At 42.6% G+C, this 20,842-nt stretch overlaps 1 protein-coding gene across 2 annotated transcripts in view; it reads left to right on the forward strand.

Annotated features, from left to right (window-relative positions):
* rad50 (RAD50 homolog, double strand break repair protein) overlaps positions 1–20,842 on the forward strand; it is a 41,315-nt gene that overhangs the window by 2,206 nt on the left and 18,267 nt on the right. For both annotated transcript variants that reach the window (XM_024011598.2, XM_024011599.2), the window contains exons 2-15: positions 730–881; positions 1,160–1,243; positions 1,478–1,629; positions 8,435–8,620; positions 9,423–9,627; positions 9,858–9,986; positions 10,391–10,556; positions 12,614–12,807; positions 12,974–13,180; positions 13,428–13,610; positions 13,936–14,093; positions 14,198–14,373; positions 16,107–16,344; positions 16,734–16,923. In XM_024011598.2, coding sequence (XP_023867366.1) covers positions 753–881; positions 1,160–1,243; positions 1,478–1,629; positions 8,435–8,620; positions 9,423–9,627; positions 9,858–9,986; positions 10,391–10,556; positions 12,614–12,807; positions 12,974–13,180; positions 13,428–13,610; positions 13,936–14,093; positions 14,198–14,373; positions 16,107–16,344; positions 16,734–16,923 — 2,397 coding nt within the window. In that variant the 5' untranslated portion in view covers positions 730–752. The remainder of the gene's footprint in view (positions 1–729; positions 882–1,159; positions 1,244–1,477; positions 1,630–8,434; positions 8,621–9,422; positions 9,628–9,857; positions 9,987–10,390; positions 10,557–12,613; positions 12,808–12,973; positions 13,181–13,427; positions 13,611–13,935; positions 14,094–14,197; positions 14,374–16,106; positions 16,345–16,733; positions 16,924–20,842) is intronic.

Here is a 20,842-nt window from a genome sequence, read left to right on the forward strand (position 1 = left end):
TGCTCTGACATGCACTGTAAACTGTGGGCCCTTATACAGACAGGTGTGTGCCTTTCCAAATCAGGTCCAATCTTTTGACTTTACCATAATTGGACTCCAATGAAGGATGATCAATGGAAACACCATGCACCTGAGCTCAATTTTGTCTCATAGCAAAGGGTCTGAATACTTCTGTAAATAAGGTATTTATGTTTTTTTTWATACATTTTCAACAATGTCTGAACCTGTTTTTACTCTGTCATTATGGGGTATTGTGTGTAGATTGCTGAGTATTTTTTAATTTCATCACTTTTTTATAAGTTATTTTTTCATCCAAGCACTGTACATGCTTGTTTTGTCACATTGAAATTAGACACTAGAATTTTAGGAAATGGCGGAGCGATTTCTGCATAGCGCAGCTTTCACCTGTCTCCTCTCCTTCATCTACACCGATTTGAAGTGGACATCAATAAGGGGTCATAGCTTTCTCCTGGTCAGTCTGTCATGGAAAGAGCAAGTGTTCTTAYTGTTTTGTACACTGTGTAGAGCTAAACGCATTACATCACAGGATAGGTTAGATAGCGAACGTTAAACAAAGATCTGACCCAAACTGTCAGTGGGGTCACACGAGACTAGGGGGTGTTTTCACGAGCCAGTTACATGCATGTTTGCCCATTCAGTAATTACATTACTTTTGCTATTAGAAGTTGGCATCTGCTGAGAATGCTAATTTAAGCTTTTGTTCCCCAGCTGAACCCAATAAAGGTGCAAAGATGTCTAGAATTGAGAAGATGAGCATCCTCGGTGTGAGGAGCTTTGGAGTGGAAGACAAAGACAAACAAGTCATATCATTCTTTAATCCCTTGACTGTGTTAGTGGGACCCAATGGTGCTGGTAAAACGGTAGGTTGCATGATATTTATACCACTTGTATGCTGCCCTGCAAAAAAATGTTTTTGTATCACATCACATTCATTGACATTACCATAGAAAGGGATCATGAGGCGATAAATGCAAACCGTTATCACACTTCTTGATGGGACAGTGGGTGCGAGATGCACAGTATTGCATGATTTTGACCTAGCCTGCTTCCATTGGTCGGTGTGCATTGCAGACAGTTAGCTATGCTGGTACATTCAAGGACTTATTTTAATCCACTTTTTTCCCTCCTCTGGCCGCAGACTATCATTGAGTGTCTGAAGTATGTAACAGCTGGTGAATTTCCCCCAGGAAGCAAAGGGAATACATTTGTTCATGATCCTAAGGTGAGAACCTCTGTCTGTCTTGGTTGGCTTTGCAAGTGAGTTTGTTCATACATCAATGCAAAGCAGAGAAATATGAATGTTTGTCAACATTATTCATAACAAAAAGGCCTGGAGTTTTTTTCTCGTCAGCGAAAACCCAGGACTCGTTTTCATAGCATCCTCCTTGACATACACAGTTCCTAGGCCCTGGTTGTCATGCATAAGAGGTACCTAATATTGTCTTTGGTGTGTTAGGATGCTCATGAGACTGACGTGCGAGCTCAGATCCGACTGCAGTTCACCGATCTAAATGGAGAGAAGGTGGCAGTTCAAAGGTCCATGCAGTCAACACAGAAGGGCAAGAAGACTGAGTTCAGAAGTCTGGAGGGGGTCATCACCAGGATCAAGTGAGTTTAAGTGTCACTCTACCTTAACCACAGAATATGTTCAAGGGAAGTGGCAGGCACTATATTGTACACAGGACCGGCCCACCCATTAGGTAGGTGCCTAGGGTGGAAAGTTGACGAGGGGGACGTTTTCCGAGCTAAGCTGATCGACACACCTCCAACAACACAACGCGTCACATAATTCTCTACGAAAACATATACACATTATATGGACTAGGGATATACATTTCGGTCAATTTTGCCGCCGACTAAACAAACGGTAAAAAAAAACAGAACATACTATCAGAGATCTGTATATAATGACGAGATGCTTATATTTCCGCCCTAGCAATGTAAGTCGTCCCAAGGCGTTAAGGCAGGCGACAAGCTTAGGCCCAAAATAAACCCATAGAAACGCATTGGGCTTATTTCGGACTCTTGCTTCGCCGCCGCCTCTGATACTATGCATGCATACAAGGACCGGACATTTTTTGTTAAGAGCTTAATGGAAACATGCAACAATAGCAAGCCTTTCGTCTTACAGTCAAAAGGCTATAGCATATTATTGAACATGCAACTACAGTAATGAAGCAGCTACTAAAATGCAATTAGTGGAGAACACAGTTCTAAACAGCGTACCTAATGTGAGCAGTTCCATATGTGACAGAGATGAACATCTCTGTTAGAAACTTAGTGGGGTAATCCAATAGCAACAACTATGATGGATTTCTAATATGACTAGGATTGTGCTTTTGGCTTCTAGACAACGGAATAAAGTTGATTTGAAAACCAATAGAACAGGAGAGAATTGCTGGTTAATGGGATGCGGAAGTCTTTCTAAAATAATTTCCTCGTTTCTATGGATGGATTTGGCAAGGCTACCTTAAGACAAGGTAAGACACTCGTCATTATTTGAAGTAAAGTAAAACGTTCAGGTTTCAAACAATTCTAGTGCCTCAAGCTCCCGTTGCAAAGTGGTGGGGGACGTGCTGATTGTCAGCGGTAGACAGGCTTGCCTATGCACCCGAATGGGTGGCATGCTTTAATTACGAGTTAAGATATAGAAATAGCTCCTTTTTAATCGTAGCCAGCAAAGTTAACACGCGATTGCATTTAGAATTGTTATGTGTTGCGCAATAACTGGGCTTACAAAAGCAGGTTTCATTCCAGTACATGCTTTTTGAGGAGCTACTGTCGCACTGTCTGACAGGTGATAGGATATTCCGCTCCTCAAACTAGGCTCTGTGTGCTGTGCGCGTGTGATAAATAAGATGCATGACAACAAATACACACGCCTCAAATAAATGCAGCACAATTATGCCAATTAACCTATAGACCGATAAGCATGACCGGTCAAATGTATTTTCGGTATTAACATCCCTATTATGGGCTATTTAGGTGAGCTTCTTTGCCGCCCCATGATAAGCTGTGCCCGCTGAAGTCAGGGTCTCATATTTTATAGTGTCCATGCCCAGAGCGCCTCTCCAGTGTGCTGTTGGAGAGTCCTCTAACGTAAATCTTTATTTAAAAATTTTTTTTTTTTTTTTTTTTGGCATTTAGTAGATGCTCTTATCCAGAGCGACTTAGAGGAGCAATTAGGGTTAAGTGCCTTTCTCAAGGGCACATCAACATATATTTCACCTAGTCGGTCGGCTCAGGTATTCGAATCGGCAACCCTTAGGTTATTGGCCCAACACTCTTAACCGCTAGGGTACCTTCCGCACCTAAACTATGCTTGTTCTCTATTTTTACATTTACATTTGTGTCATTTAGCAGACGCTCTTATCCAGAGTGACTTACACTAGTGAGTTCATACATTTTCTTACTTTTTTCGTACTGGTCCCCCATAGGAATCGAGCCCACAACCCTGGCATTGCAAGAGCCATGCTTTACCAACTGAGACACACAGGACTCTATGTCTAAAATCATGTAGCCTACAGGCTACTACTCTTTACTATGTGGTTTTTCTGTAGCCTACAGACTGGAGACCGTATTTATGACAATGTTATGAGACAGACATTTATTTTTGTATTTTCTTTACATCACGCATATTAGGGATGTAATGATTCACCGCTACGCATCAGTCCCGGTTCAGATGTGTAAGCTAGGAGTGCATTGGTCCGCGGGACCCCAAACCGATCCAAATGATGCAATCCAAATGCAACATGCATTGGTCAAATGTTACGAATCGCCCATTCACCAATTTTTATTGGGGCTCAAATTAATTWATTTCTTCCTTCCGAAAATACAGCTGTCCTCTCCATCAGTGTTGAACTTATCACATTATTATGTTGACAGTCATTGATCTACAAGTCATTTTTCATGCTGAAAATCCCAGGCAATATTAGTAGCCTAGTCAAACAGCTGCGAACAGCGCGCTTCGATTGGTGACCATCGAGAGCGTCACCTTCGGCATTGAAATGTTTGTAAAATGGCTTGCGCAAATTTAGGTTTTATTAGTTGAGCGTGACAACCAATATATAGTTGAAGTCGGAAGTTTAGATACACACTTAGGTTGGAGTCATTAAAACTCGTTTTTCAACCACTCCACAAATTTCTTGTGAACAAACTATAGTTTTGGCAAGTCAGTTAGGACATCTACTTTGTGCATGACACAAGTAATTTTTCCAACAATTGTTTACAGACACATTATTTCACTTATAATTCACTGTATCACAATTCCAGTGGGTCAGAAGTTTACATACACTAAGTTGATTGTGCCTTTTAAACAGCTTGGATAATTCCAGAAAATGATGTCATGGCTTTAGAAGCTTCTGATAGGCTTGTTGACATCATTGGAGTCATTTGGAGGTGTACCTGTGGATGTATTTCAAGGCCTACCTTCAAAATCAGTGCCTCTTTGCTTGACATCATGGGAAAATCAAAAGAAATCAGCCAAGACCTCAGAATAAAAGATTGTAGACCTCCACAAGTCTGGTTCATCCTTTGGAGCAATTTCCAAACGCCTGAAGGTACCACGTTCATCTGTACAAACAATAGTATGCAAGTATAAACACCATTGGACCAGGCAGCTGTCATACTGCTCAGGAAGGAGACTCGTTCTGTCTCCTACACCATCCCAACTGTGAAGCACAGTGGTGGCACCATCATGTTGTGGGGGTACTTTGCTGCAGGAGGGACTGGTGCACTTCACAAAATAGATGGCATCATGAGGAAAGAAAATGATGTGGATATATTGAAGCAACATCTCAAGACATCAGTCGGGAAGTTAAAGCTTGGTCGCAAATGTGTCTTCCAAATGGACAATGAGCATACCCAAGCATACTTCCAAATGGCTAAAGGACAACAAAGTCAAGGTATTGGAGTGGCCATCACAAAGCCCTGACCTCAATCCTATAGAAAATGTGTGGGCAGAACTGAAAAAGTGTGTGCGAGCAAGGAGGCCTAAAAACCTGACTCAGTTACACTAGCTCTGTCAGGAGGAATGGGCCAAAATTCACCCAACTTATTGTGGGAAGCTTGTGGAAGGCTACCCAAAACATTTGAACCAATTAAACAATTAAAGCAATGCTACCAAATACTAGTTGAGTATATGTTAACTTCTGACCCACTGGGAATGTGATGAAAGAAATAAAAGCTGAAATAAATGATTCTCTCTACTATTATTCTGACATTTCACATTCTTAAAATAAAGTGGTGATCCTAACAGACCTAAAACAGGGAATTTTTACTGGGATTAAATATAAGGAATTGTGAAAAACTGAGTTTAAATGTGTTTGGCTAAGGTGTATGTAAACTTCCGACTTCAACTGTATGTCTGCTGCATGAAGCAAAGTAGAATATTTAATGTAGCCAAAGATTATAAGGTCCTGACCAACACTTTGGTTTCTACCCTTGTCACAATAACGCCTCTGTAGTGATCCTATTAGTATTCTAATTCTATGAACACCTCTTGGCTTTATAATTCGTTGTCATGTCAAACAAAACTGTATTCAAAGTGCCCACGATTTACATTCTAGCTATATAGTTAGAATAATCATTATTTCCATTATTCCAACAATTTCCCCCAAGTGTTTTGATCAATATCACAAGTCAAATCACAATTGCAATATATATATWTTTTMMMMGGGGCTCGTATCATGCAGCCCTACATGTTGATGTCAGGGCTCTGTCAAGTTCTTCCACACCGATCTCAAACCATTTCTGTATGAACCTTGCTTTGTGCACGGGGGCATCGTCATGCTGAAACAGGAAAGGGCATTTCCCAAACTGTTGCCACAGAGTAGGAAGCACAGAATTATCTAGAATGTCATTGTATGCTGTAGTGTTAAGATTTCCGTTCACTGGAACTAAGGGGCCTAGCTCGAACCATGAAAAACAGCCTCAGACCATTATACTTCCTCCACCCAAATTTACAGTTGGCACTATGCATTCGGGCAGGTCGTGTTCCCCTGGCATCCGCCAAATCCAGATTTGTCCGTCGGACTGCCAGATGGTGAATTGTTCATCACTCCAGAGAGCGTGTTTCCACTGCTCCTATGGTGGCGAGCTTTACACCACTCCAGCCGACACTTAGCATTGTGCATGGGGATTTTCATGCTTGTTTGCAGCTGCTCGGCCATGGAAACCCATTAAAAAAATATCTAAAGATACTGAAGCAGCAAACTTTGTGGAAATTAATATTTGTCGTTCTCAACTTTTTTACAGGCCACGACTGTACATGATTTCATAGTTTTGATGTCTTCACTATTATTCTACAATATAAAGATAAACCCTTGAATGAGTAGGTGTGTCCAAACTTTTGACTGGTGCTGTATAGTGATGCACCGATATGACATTTTTGGTCGATGCCGTTATCCGATATTTTCCTTGCAAAATAAAACCAATACCGATATTTACAATGTTGCCTTTTTAAGCATTCTAGAACAGTTAAATAGTTAAAACACACATGGACGCAGCGGTCTAAGGCACTGCGTCTGTGCAAAAGGTGTCACTACAGTCCCTAGTTTGAATCCAGGCTGTATCACATCCGGCTGTGATTGGGAGTCCCATAGTGCGGCGCACAATTGACCCAGCYTTGTCCAGGCCGTCATTGTAAATATGAATTTGATCTTAACTGACTTGCCTAGTTAAATAAAGGTTACACAAACACCACACTGACCAAAACGTTATTTTGTTGGCATTGACGTATGTCCCCATTACCAGAAACATAATCAAAACCTATTTATTTCACTTACTTGCTGTGCTGTTCATTTGTTCAGTCGTTTCTATCTCAACCAGGATTTCTATGGAATGCCGTTTGGGTCGTTGTGTGTCAAAAAAGCAACACTTGTTTCAGTAGCTATAGTTAGCTAGCTAACTATATCGCTAGTTGTCATCTAAAATAACCCTAATTTATAAGACAGTTATTTGAWTAATGGTAGTCGGACCATCTATGTAAAGCTAGCCACAATAAGGACTAGCCACAATAGTGGACTTTGTGGTTAGCCTTCAAAATAGAGGTATGGCATAATTCTACTTTTTGTATTCATTTGCATTACTGTCAATGACACACTTTTATTTTGAAGGCAAACTGCAAATTCCACTATTGTGCCTAATCCTTATTGTGGCTAGCTGCACAACTCAACCTGGTGCGGTCAAGCCTCACTAGCCAGATGAAGCTAGCTGGCTGCTTATAACGTTAGCTCAATTTCAATAGGCGAACAACAAGTGGCAAACTAGCTAATACTTAATCACAAGGATTCCTAAATCATTGCTAAGAATAATGAAAATGACTGCAGTTTCTACTGGTCATTGTTTTCAGGCTGTTTGTATTGGTGCTAGCTAGGTACCAAGCTAAAGCAAGCTACCCCAGAAGTTGCGGTCGAACAAATTATGCTTTACTACCAACGCTGTATTGTAAACGCATCGTTCGTGGCCGGTGTTTGCTTGTTTGCAGACTTTTCTGTAGAGCTTTGACAGTGCTACTGTATCTTTTTTGACACGCAAAGACCCAAATGGCGTTCCATAGCATGTATGTCAGTATGCACGTCAGCGTTGAAATCGGTTTTGCACATCGGGGCGTTATACTAGACTAGATTCTGATATGTTCACTGATATATCGTGCATCCCTGGTACTGTATATACACTACTGTTCAAAAGTTTGGGGTCACTTAGAAATGTCCTTGTTTTTGAAAGAAAAGCACACTGATGTACTTGTCTTTTGCTCAGTTGTGCACTGGGGCCTCCCACTCCTCTTTCTATTCTGGTTAGAGCCAGTTTGCGCTGTTCTGTGAAGGGAGTAGTACACAGCGTTGTACGAGATCWTCCGTTTCTTGGCAATTTCTCACATGGAAGAGCCTTAACTTCACAGAACAAGAATAGACTGACGAAGTTTCAGAAGAAAGTACTTTGTTTCTGGACATTTTGAGCCAGTAATCGAACCCACAAATGCTGATGCACCAGATACTCAACTAGTCTAAAGAAGGCCAGTTTTATTACTTCTTTAAATCAGCACAACAGTTTTCAGCTAAGCTAACCAAATTGCGAAAGGGTTTTCTAATGATCAATTAGCCTTTTTAAAATGATAAACTTGGATTAGCTAAAACAATGTGCCATTGGAACACAGGAGTGATGGTTGCTGATAATGGGCCTCTGTACGCGTATGTAGATATCCCGTTAAAATCAGCCGTTTCCAGCTACAATCGTCATTTACAACATTAACAATCTCTACACTGTATTTCTGATCAATATGATGTTATTTTAATGGACKAAAAAAATTGCTTTTCTTTTAAAAACAAGGACATTTCTAAGTGACCCCAAACTTTTGAACGTGTGTGTGTTTTTGACTGCACTGGATATTTTTTCAACTTTGATGCTTTCCCAGGCATGGAGAGAAGGTGAGCCTGAGCTCCAAATGTGCAGAGCTGGACAGAGAGATGATCTCAGCGCTGGGTGTGTCCAAAGCTGTCCTCGACCATGTCATCTTTTGTCACCAAGAGGAGTCCAACTGGCCCCTGGGAGAAGGGAAGCCCCTCAAGAACAAATTTGATGCTATCTTCTCAGCCACAAGGTACTCTTAGAGTAGTGTTGTTCAGAGTTACACTTCTGCCCCTTTTATTGGAACTTAGCTGTCTTTTCTGTGGTTAGTAATGCTTTACTCACAACAGCATGTTGTGTTAGCTACTGCTACTCTCTGTTCATCATATATGCATAGCCACTTTAACCATATGTACATACTATCTCAATCAGCCTGACTAACCGGTGTCTGTATGTAGCCTCGCTACATTTTATAGCCTCGCTACTGTATATAGCCTGTCTTTTTACTGTTTTATTTCTTTACTTACCTATTGTTCATCTAATACCTTTTTTGCARTATTGGTTAAGTAAGCATTTCACTGTAAGGTCTACCTACACCTGTTGTTATTCGGTGCACGTGACAAACTTTGTTTTTATTTCACAAGGGAATTTAATTTGAAATTCTTATTCAATTCTTGAATTGGAATTAGACAGTTGAATTMATTTGTAAAAATATGAATATTTGTAAATGAATTGAATTCGAATTCAATATTATAAAAAATTTACTCCACGGTTTGTTTCCACTTGTACGTCTATATTTCCAGTATAGCAAAGCTGTTTGAAGCGTGACATGATCAGCCTGAAAGCCTAAGGGAATTATATTGGAACTAGTGGAATTATTGGGGATCATATTGAATTGGGAATGTCATTTATGGAATTGAGAGGAATTTGAATTAATTGGAATTTATAGCGAGAGGTAATTTAATTAGATTAGAATTTGTGGAATTGATCCCAACCCTGATGGATATAAAGGGTTTAGCTATGAACCAACAATTTTCCCTCCCTCCCCTTGTCAGGTACATCAAGGTGCTGGAGACGCTGAGGCAGCTGAGGCTCAAGCAGTCTAACGAGGTGAGAGAGTGCCAGGTGGAGCTGAAGTTCCTGAAGCTGAACAAGGAGAAAGCCCTCGAGATCAGGGAGCTGCTTGCCAGCAAGGAGACCCAGATGGCCTCCTCCAAAGATGCCGTACAGAAGATAGAGGGCCAGATCGAACCCCTGGAGGTGTGACCTCATTCCATAGAGAATTAGTTCTAGACAAGATGATTGGTTTACATCTGCTTATGTTAGTGTTTTATAGTGTTATTTAGAAGCCAATTTAGATGCTAAACAAATTGTTTTTGTCCTGTCTAAAAAATAGCCTACTTAGAGTAACTCAATTTAAATGTAGGCATGCAATGGAAAAAGTCTAGATTTATACCGCTTATTATGCATTTCTACCTGGTTTATTTCAGAACCGACTGGTTGACATTGATGAGAATCTGGGAAAAGTGATGAAGCTCGACAARGACATCAAGGCTTTAGACAGCCGGAAGAAGCAGATGGAGGAAGACAACCAGGAACTGGAGGAGAAAATGGAGCAGGTGTGAGACGCATTTCACCAGAACATAGTGTAGAGCACTATTCCATTCTCATCAATGGAGAACACCGTTATAAGTGTGTTTGTGAGCCCAACACCTGCTAACAAAGAACCAATAGTCCATTCTGAGAAGAGCTTAATTAGCATATAGGAAATGCACTATAATCTCAGCGCTATTAGATAACGAATTGGACTCTGCAGCTTTACATTTACAGATGACAAGTCAGTACAGTACAGATCTTTATTCAGACAATATCTTGGAACATTTTGGAATTATCTCACTTTCATGCATCCATCTTTCCTTCATCCTTAATGGTTGTGTCCCTGTCATGTCCAAGACCTGTTCCAATCCATCTGTGTGGCCTGTGTAACTAAAGCCCTGTTGTGTGGCTGCGTGGCCGAACTCAGGTGTTCCAGGGCTCAGATGAGCAGCTGCAGGAGATGTACCAAAATCACCAGAGGACAGTGAAGGAGAAGGAGAGGAGGTTCACAGAGTGCCAGAGGGAGATGGAACGAGCCGGGAGAGAGTGCCAGAGACTCAACCGCCTCCAGTCCGACCTTCTAGTTGAACAAGGTGTGACATTGGAGTGACTACACTATATAACCATGAAGAGTTCTATGTTGGGTGCATATAAGTCATGTTATATTTCAGTTTCAGTGTTTATTTGCTTTATCGATGCGCTAGACCAGGGGTCTCCAACCTTTTCTAGTATGTGAGCTATTTAAAAAAAGAAAAAAATACTTATTGRGAGCTTTCAAATCGGCACATTCTTCTTTTCTTTKCCCTGCAACTCTTTCCCGGGTCCTTGGTGTATAAGACATGTATTTGTTTCTGTTGTATTCTCAATATTACAATTATTCATAGAGAAACAACAAAAATGGAAGGTGGAAGAGTCCATTTCAATGCTTAAAGAGAAATTCCACCCTAAAATGCATCATACCAGCTGTATTTTGAAAGGTATACATCTTGAACTTGATTTCTGACATGCAAAACATTTTTGATATGACACGATTTTTGGGGGAAGTCTGCCACCCACAAGATGGAAAGGAAGACCCAGAGTTACCTATGCTGCAGAGGATACGTTTGTTAGAGTTAACTTCACCTCAGATTGCAGCCCAAATAAATGCTTCACAGAGTTCAAGAAACAGATACATCTCAACATCAACTGTTCAGAGGAGACTGCGTGAATCGAATGCATGGTTGAATTGCTGCAAAGAAACCACTACTAAAGGACACCAATAAGAAGAGACTTGCTTGGGCCAAGAAACAGGAGCAATGGACATTAGATCAGTGGAAATCTATCCTTTGGTCTGGGGTCCAAATTGGAGATTTTTGGTTCCAACCGCRGTGTCTTTGTGAGATGCAGAGTAGGTGAACGGATCTCCGCWWGTGTAGTTCCCACTGTGAACCATGGAGGATGAAGTGTTATGGTGTGTGGATGGTGACACTAGCAATGATTTATTTAGAATTCAAAGCACACTTAATCAGCATGGCTACCGCAGCATTCTGCAGCGATACGGCATCCCATCTGGTTTGTGCTTAGTGGGACTATCATTTGTTATTCAACAGGACAATGACCCAAAACACACCTCCAGGCTGTGTAAGGGCTATTTGACCAAGGAGAGTGATGGAGTGCTGCATCAGATGATCTGGCCTCCATGATCATCCGACCTCAACCCAATTGAGATGGTTTAGGATGAGTTGGACCGCAGAGTGAAGGAAAAAGCAGCCAACAAGTTCTCAGCATATGTGGGAACTGTTGAAAAGCATTCCTCATGAAAAACGCCAAGTGTGTAAAGCTGTTAAGGCAAAGGGTGGCTGCTTTGAAGCGCAAATATATTTGGATTTGTTTAACACATTTGGTTACTACATGATTTCATATGTGTTATTTCATTGTTTTAGTGTGTGTGTGAGAGAGGCGCGAGCACCAAACAGGCAGACAGATGGGCAATATTGCTGGAAATTAATTGGCAGATATTGATACATGGTGGCTAACCAGGGGTAGAATAATGTCCATGTGGCTTTGATTGGATAGTACATTTTACATTACATTTAGTAATTTAGCAGACGCTCTTATCCAGAGCACCTTACWGTTGTGAGAGCGTACATTTCATACTGGTCCCCCTTGGGAATCGAACCCACAACCCTGGTGTTGCAAGCGCCATGCTCTACCAAGTGAGCCACACGGGACGGCAYTTGCCAGAAGCTTTGTTTATCACAGTTTGCATGCAACACGTGAAAAAATGCATGTACTTTCAGAATGMATTGGCAAGCAACTCATAGGTGGGCTGCGATCTACCTGTTGGAGACCCCTGCACTAAACCTGGTTTTCCCAAACTCTGACCTGGGGCCTCTCCTGGGTGCATGTTTTTGCCCTCGCACTACACAGCTTTTTCGAATAACCGACTCATCAAGCTTTGGTTATTTGAATCAGCTGTGCAGTGCTAGTGCAAAAACCAAAATGTGRAGCCAYGGGGGCCCCCCAAGACCCGAGTTTGGGAAACCCTGCACGAGACGGATGTGTATTGGTTGGTCTACACACACAACCAATAAACCTAACAGATCATGTTGAATATCATTAGTGGTGCTACTCTGATATTGATCATGTTGTGTTTCTCTCCTCCGTTAAGGTCGTCTCCAGCTGGAGGCTGATCGCCATGCCAAGAACATGAATGCTCGTGACTCCCAGGTGAGAGTCCTGGCAGCCTATCTGGAGATGGAAGGCTACGACCGGTCCCCCTTCAATGACAGACAGCTGCAGAGCTTCAACCGCCAGGTCAAAGAGAGACTCGACCAGGAGACTGAGGCCGCCAACCAGGTCATGGTAAGAGAAAGTCCCGTCCCCACAAAGTTTGGAAAGATGCAGCTTTGTTCCATTGATCATGTTTTAACGGTCAGGAAACGGGACCCTAAACTGACTCCTGGCCCTATTCATGTTGTGTAACTTTGTTCTTCCAAACCATTCATCTGTATTCCAAACTGTGTTCCAGAGGGATATACAAGAGAAGGAGGCCATGAAGCAGCAGAGCATCGATGAGATACGAGACAAAAAGACTGGTCTGGAGAGGACCATGGAGCTGAAGAAAGACCTGCAGGTTAAGAAGCAGCAGGAGCTGAGGAACGTCAAGTCTGACCTGCATAGACTGGAGGGCTCCTCCTCCCGGCTGCAGGAACTGGAGACCGAGCTCACCAAAGCGGTAGGCGCACAACACATTGTRTGCGATTTTATCTGTGAATGTGTTGTTTATCCCGGAGTGTTCACTAGATGTGGTTTACGCCTGGGTTTAAATTAGTGTCCCCGTAGATTGTTTTCTTAGACAACCGAAGGAACATCCAGAGCTGCAAACAACTACATGTTGAATAGTAGTCCTGCCTCTAAGTAGTAGTTGGGGAAACTGAAGTGCATGATATTCCTGTGTGTATATCTGTGGTGTCTCTCTGCAGGAGCGTGAGCTGGAGAGCGCGGTGCAGAGCTCCAATGTGGATGGGCTGAAGGCCGAGGTGCTGGAGCTCCAGAAGGACAAAACTGAGCTGGACAGCACACAGCGCCGGCTGGACCGTGAAATGGAGACCCTTAACACACACACCACCACACGCACACAGATGGACATGCTCAAGAAGGATAAGGTAGTGTCAGCTCAGAACAAGAATTAAAGATACCGGCATATGCTAAATGACATTGACAATCTTTTAAGCTGTATAATCTACACAATTGAGATGTGAGAAATGTGGTGAGCCCTGTGCAGGTCTGCATTGTTGATTTTAACTGCAGGTTAAAATATATATATATATATATATATATATTCAGTATAAACACAACTACCTGAGTATACAAGATGTACGCTTCGTTGTTTAATTTGTGGCCCAAATTTGACCCATGACAAGGAACAAGAGGTCACTCTCAACCTGGCCAATGGTAACATGAGCCTGTGGGACTCTCTTCTTCCCTCAGACAGATAAAGAAGATCAGGTGAGGAAGATCAAGTCAAGGCACAATGAGGATCTGGTGTCCCTGCTGGGTCACTTCCCTAAGAAGAGGGAGCTGGAGGACTGGATCCACGCCAAGTCCAAAGAGATCAACTCCACCAGGGAGAAACTGGCCAAGCTCAAGTGAGTGCTTCTGTCAAACACGGCCAAATGAATACAGCATCTGCTCTGTGTTCGTGTTGTTACAGTAAGAAGTTGCTGAGGTCTATGTGATTCTGTGCTGGCAGTAAGGAGCTGGCGTCGGGGGAGCAGAATAAGAGCCACATCACAGTAGAGATCAGGAGGAAGGAGCAGCAGCTGGCCAGCTATGAGGAGAAGATGTTCAACGTGTGTGGCAGTCAGGACTTCCAGCAGGACTTGGGCAAGCTGCAGGACGAGCTGGAGAAGACCTCCAAGCAGAGAGGTAACTAACAGGCCCACGAGTTGGATATGAGGTTTCATTTATACCAGGGGTATTGTAGCTTTTTGTGATTAAATGTATCKCCGTACTGTGAGGTGTTTGTTGCCGGCCATGGATATATATACACAGTACCAGTCAAAAGTTTGTGTACACCTACTCATTCAAAGATTTTTCTTTGTTTTCTATTTTCTACATTGTAGAATAATAGTGAAGACATCAAAACMATGAAATAAAACATGGAATCATGTAGTAACCAAGAAAGTTAAACAAATCAAAATATATTTTATTTTAGTAGCCACCTTTTGCCTTGATGACAGATTTGCACACTCTTGGCATTCTCTCAACCAGCTTCATGAGGAATGCTTTTACAACAGTTTTGAAGGAGTTCCCACATATGCTGTGCACTTATTGGCTGCTTTTCCTTTACTCCGCGATCCAACTCATCCCAAACCATCACAATTGGGTTGAGGTCGGGGGATTGTGGAGGCCAGGTCATCTGATGCAGCACTCCATCACTCTCCTTGGTCAAATAGTGCTTACACAGCCTGGAGGTGTATTTTGGGTCATTGTCCTGTTGAATAACAATTGATAGTTCCACTAAGCGCAAACCAGATGGGATGGCATATCGCTGCAGAATGCTGTGGTAGCCATGCTGGTTAAGTGTGCCTTGAATTCTAAATAAATCACTGACAGCGTCACAAGCAAAGCACCCCCACGCCACCACACCACCTCCTCCATGCTTCACGGTGGGAACCACACAAGGAGATCATCTGTTCACCTACTCTGCGTCTGAAAAACACAGCGTTTGGAACCAAAAATCTCCAATTTGTACTCATCAGACGAAAAGACAGATTTGCATCGGTCTGATGTCCATTGCTCATGTTTCTTGGCCAAAGCAAGTCTCTTCTTATTATTGGTGTCCTTTAGTAGTGGTTTCTTTGCAGCAATTTGACCATGAAGAATTGATTCACGCAGTCTCCTCTGAACAGTTGATATTGAGATGTCTGTTACTTGAACTCTGTGACGCATTTATTTGGYCTGCAATGTGAGGTGTAGTGAACTCTAACTTATCCTCTGCAGCAGAGGTAACTCGATCTTCTTTTCCTGTGGTGGTCCTCATGAGTCAGTTTCATCATAGTGCTTGATGGTTTTTGAGACTACACTTGAAGAGACTCTCAGAGTTCCTCAAATTTTCCACATTGACTGACCTTCATGTCTTAAAGTAATGGACTGTCATTTCTCTTTGCTTTTTGAGCTGTTCTTGCCATAATAGGGACTTGATKTTTTACCAAAGAAGGCTATCTTCTGTATACCACCCCTACCTTGTCACAACACAACTGATTGGCTCAAATGAAGGAAAGAAATTCCACAATTTAACTTTTAACAAGGCACACCTGTTAATTGAAATGCATTACAGGTGCACCTCATGAAGCTGGTTGAGAGAATGCCAAGAGTGCAAAGCTGTAATCAAGGCAAAGAGTGGCTACTTTGAAGAATCTCAAATGTTAAATCAAAATATATTTTATAATTTTTTGGGGTTACTACATGGTTCCATTTGTTATTTCCTAGTTTTGAGGTCTTCACTATTATTCTACAATGTAGAAAATAGTTTATTTTTAAATAAGAAAAACCCTGGAATGAGTAGGTGTGTTCAAACTTTTGCCTGGTACTGTATATTTTCTGATCTGTTTTAAATAATGTCATATATTATGAACCATGTGTGTGTGTGCGCTCAGCCATGCTGGCGGGAGCCACAGCCGTGTACACTCAGTTCATCAGTCAGCTGACAGAGGAGGGCGAGCCCTGTTGCCCCGTGTGCCAGCGCATCTTCCCCTCGGAGGCTGAGCTCCAGGACGTCATCAACGACATGCAGTCCAAGCTGCGCCTGGTCCCTGACAAGCTGAAGAACACCGAGCAGGACCTGAAGAGGAAGGAGAGGAGGAAGGACGACATGATGGCTCTCAAACCTGTCAGGTTAGAATGAATCGGGGAGTACTAGCTGCTTGTGCATTTTCATTGTAGACGATAGGCTTTTGGATTAGGTTGCAATTCTTCCACTAGATGGTAGTGGATGCCCGTACAATGCAGAGGCACACATCTTGATCAGGCAGCTGCTGCACATAACCTGTGAGAGAGGATCATGTTCTGGTACTTCATAATAGATGGATGTGAAGGTAAAAAACATATGTCATTTTGTATGGCTTGCTGCTGTTTGACTGGGCCAGAAAAAATATCACTCAAAACTGTTGTAAATGTCCCATTATCTTAACCCTTTCTCCACCTAAGCCATATGCTACTCTTGTCTCAGTTGATCCACATGTGTAGCTGACCCAGGCCCTGTTCTGTGCTGTGGTAACCACCAGGCAGTCTATTGCTGAGCTGCAGGAGAAGGAGCTTCCTGAGCTGAGGAACCGGCTGCAGAACGTGAACCGGGACATTGAGAGGCTGAAGGGGGATGTGGAGGAGCAGGAGACCCTGCTGTCCACTCTGATGTCAGAGGAGGACACAGCCAAGGCCTGCCTGCAGGACATCTCCCTCATGGACAGATACCAGGTCAGACCACATAACGATTAACATAACACGGCCTGTGTGGTCTTCATTCTTAATGTGAAAGTCACCATATAGAGATGTCAATGTTTTTCTCTGTTTCTTTTAGGGATGGGCTAGGTTATTCGAATATCCAAACGGTCGTAGTATTCGATTTCTTGCGAGTATTCTTTAAAAAAAAAAAAAAAAAAAATGATATGCAGTGCATTCGGAAAGTATTCAGAAGCCTTTACTTTTTCCACATTTTGTTACGTTACATCCTTATTCTATAATGGAATAAATACAAAAATGTTTTGTCAAAGCGAAAAGTTTTTTTTTTGTATAAAAAAAAATAGAGATACCTTGTTTTTGTTTTTCCAGACCCTTTGCTATGAGACTCGAAATTGAACTCAGGCGCATCCTGTTTCTATTGATCATACTTGAGATGTTTCTACAACTTGATTGGAGTCCACTGGTGGTAAATTCAATTGATTTGGACATGATTTGTAAAGGCACACACCTGCCTATATAAGGTCACACAGTTGTCAGAGCAAAAAACCAAGCCATGAGGTTGAAGGAATTGTCCGTAGAGCTCCGAGACAGGATTGTGTTGAGGCACTGATCTGGGGAAGGGTACCAAAACATTTCTGCAGCATTGAAGGTCCRRAAGAACACAGTGGCCTRCYTCWTMCTTAAATGGAAYAWGTTTGGAACCACCAAGACTCTTCCTAGAGCTGGCCGCCCGGCCAAACTGAGCAATCAGGGGAGAAGGGCCTTGGTCAGGGAGGTGACCAAGAACCTGATGGTCACTCTGACAGAGCTCCAGAGTTCCTCTGTGGAGATGGGAAAACCTTCCAGAAGGACAACCATCTCTGCCGCACTCCACTGATCAGGCCTTTATGGTAGAATGGCCAGACAGAAGCCACTCCTCAGTAAAAGACACATGACAGGCCGCTTGGAGTTTGCACCTAAAGGACTCTCAGACCATGAGAAACAAGATTCTCTCGTCAGATGAAACCAAGATTGAACTCTTTGGCCTGAAAGCCAAGTGTCATGTCTGGAGGAAACCTGGCACCATCCCTACAGTGAAGCATGGTGGCAGCATCATGCTGTGTGGATGGATCGAGGGAAAGATGAACGGAGCAAAGTACAGAGAGCTATTGATGAAAACCTGGTCAGGACCTCAGACTGGGGTGAAGGTTCACCTTCCAACAGGACAACGACCCTAAGCACACAGCCAAGACAACACAGGAGTGGCTTCAGGACAATTCTCTGAATGTCCTTGAGTGGCCCAGCCAGAGTCCGTACTTGAACCCGATCGAACATCTCTGGAGAGACCTGAAAATAGCTGTGCAGCGAGGCTCCCCATCCATCCTGACTGAGCTTGAGAGGTCTGCAGAGAAGAATGGGAAAAACTCCCCAAATACAGGTGTGCCAAGATTGTAGCGTCATACCAAAGAAGACTCGAGGATGTAATTGCTGTCAAAGGTGCTTCAACAACAGTACTGAGTAAAGGGTCTGAATGCTTATGTAAATGGAATATGGTAATAGGTGGTCAGTTTGAGTGTGTCAAGAACTGCAACGCTGCTGGGTTTTTCCACACAATTGTCCCGTGTGTATCAGTAATGGTCCACCACCCAGTCATCTTGACACAACTGTGGGCCGCCAACCCTGTGGAAGGCTTTCGACACATAGTCCATGCCCCGACAAATTGAGGCTGTTCAGAGGTTCATAGGGGGTGCAACTCAATATTAGGATATATTATTTTTGTACACTTAGTGTATACATTGCCTAATTTTCAGTTTGACAACAAAGCAAATTATATAAGAATTTTAGTTTTAAAAAATTGTGCTTATAAAATCCACTAACTGACCAACGTTGGTTAAATTATTTGGAATTCCATTTATGATTTTTTTATTTTTTTTTGTGAGCCCAACGTGCTGTTTCTTTACAGAGAAATCAAATAATTCACGAGATTAATCAACTCAAGAACTATGTGAGACTCTGGGCTGAAAGGAGTTGTAGTTTTTATTAAGCAAATATTCAACCTAGTTCAGAGCAGAAATGTGGTAATTGACTGCAATGCCGGAATCTGTTACGCCTGTTTTTTCCGGCTCAGTTGGAGATAGTTCATGAAAGTATGCCTTATCATCTTTGATGAACTAGGAAAAGGATTTCGTTAGACAGCTCTGCAGCTAGCCTAGTGAAATAGAATGACTAAAGACAGAACAGTGTGGGAAGTAGAGGGACGTTATCTGGCTGCTACTGCTTGAGCATAGATGAGATGATGACTTAATAAGTAATATACAAAATTTAAGAGAAAAAAAATTCATAGTAATTTCCTATTTTTCTATTGATGTCTACCCATGTGGGCCTGACAGAGACGAAGGAATATTTTCAATGTTTTGGCAACTGAATGTAGGGCTGGGTGATATGGCCAAAATATGATATCACAGTATTTCAAGGGGTCTCTCTCTATTCTGATTGGTTGACATTTATTTGAAAGGTATAAAACAAAATTCTGCCTTCATCAATTTCTGCATTTCCTGCACTCATTTGAGATCATTTCCACACTGCCTCGTAGGGCTGAACTATATGGGGAAAGAATCTAGGCCTTATTTTTAACCGAATGTTGCAATTGCCATTTAGATCTAAACACTTGGGTGAACTGTTGGAATTATGGAAAAATAATGATTATTCTAATTCTATAGTTAGAAGATAACAGTGGTTCGGCCTCTCAAGTGGCGCAGGGGACTAAGGCACTGTATCGCAGTGCTAGAGGCGTCACTACAGACCCGGATTTGATCCCAGGCGGTGTCGCAGCCTGCCACGACSGGGAGAACCATTAGGATGCGCACAATTGGACCAGCGTCGTCCGGGTTAGGGTAGGGTTTGCCCGGCCAGGATGTCCTTGTCCCATCGCACTCTAGCAACTCCTTGTGGCGGGCCAGGCGCATGCACGCTGACTTCGGTCAGGAGGTGTACGGTGTTTCCTCCGACATATTGGTGCGGCCGGCTTCCGGGTTAAGCGAGCAGTGTGTCAAGAAGCAGTGCGGCTTGGCAGGGTTGTGTTTTGGAGGACGCATGGCTCTCGACCTTCGCCTCTCCCAAATCCGTACAGGAGTTGCAGTGATGGAACAAGACTTTAACTACCAATTGGATACCACGAAATTGGGGAGAAAAGGGCCCAAAAAAAAATGTATATCACAGTGGGCACTTTGAATACAATGTTTGACATTACAACGAATGAAAATGCCAGGGAGAATTTGTTGTGACAGGGTAGGAACCAAAGTGTTGGTCAGAGTTTCCTAGGGGATCCTATAATCTTTGGCTATGTAAAAAAAATTGAAAATAATCTTAGCTACTTCATGTAGCTAACATATTCAGGCTTCGACTGGCTTCCAGGGCTCCCGAGTGGCGCAGCGGTCTAAGGCACTGGATCTCAGTGCAAGAGGCATCACCACAGTCCCTGGTTCGAATCCAGGCTGAATCACATCCGGCCATGATTGGGAGTCCCACACAATTGACCAAGTGTCGTCGTGGTTTGGCCGGGGGAGGCCATCATTGTAAATAAGAATTTGTTCTTAACTGGCTTGCCTAGTTATATTTTTTATTTTTACAATTCCTTTTTGATATTGATATTGTTGCACAAACATGCTGATTTAGGCCTACACAATCATTGTATCAGGCTGCATAGCTAGCTATGTTTAGTCTGACTCAGTACATTTATTAGCTTGCTAGCTAGTTAGCCAGCTTGCTAGCTACACTTGTGGATTTATATTAAGAAGCAAAGTGGAAACCGCATTGTAGTCATCAACATTGTTGCATGTGGTGCATTGACCACGCAGACTGAAAGCAAGCGTCTCGTGGTCGAGCAACAACAAATGCGCTCCTTGAGTGCCAGGGGGCGGGGCTTAGTTTGTTTGGAAATCGGCGTGGAGAGAGA

Source organism: Salvelinus sp. IW2-2015, linkage group LG20, assembly GCF_002910315.2.
Source record: "Salvelinus sp. IW2-2015 linkage group LG20, ASM291031v2, whole genome shotgun sequence".
In the NCBI taxonomy this organism is placed as follows: domain Eukaryota; kingdom Metazoa; phylum Chordata; class Actinopteri; order Salmoniformes; family Salmonidae; genus Salvelinus; species Salvelinus sp. IW2-2015.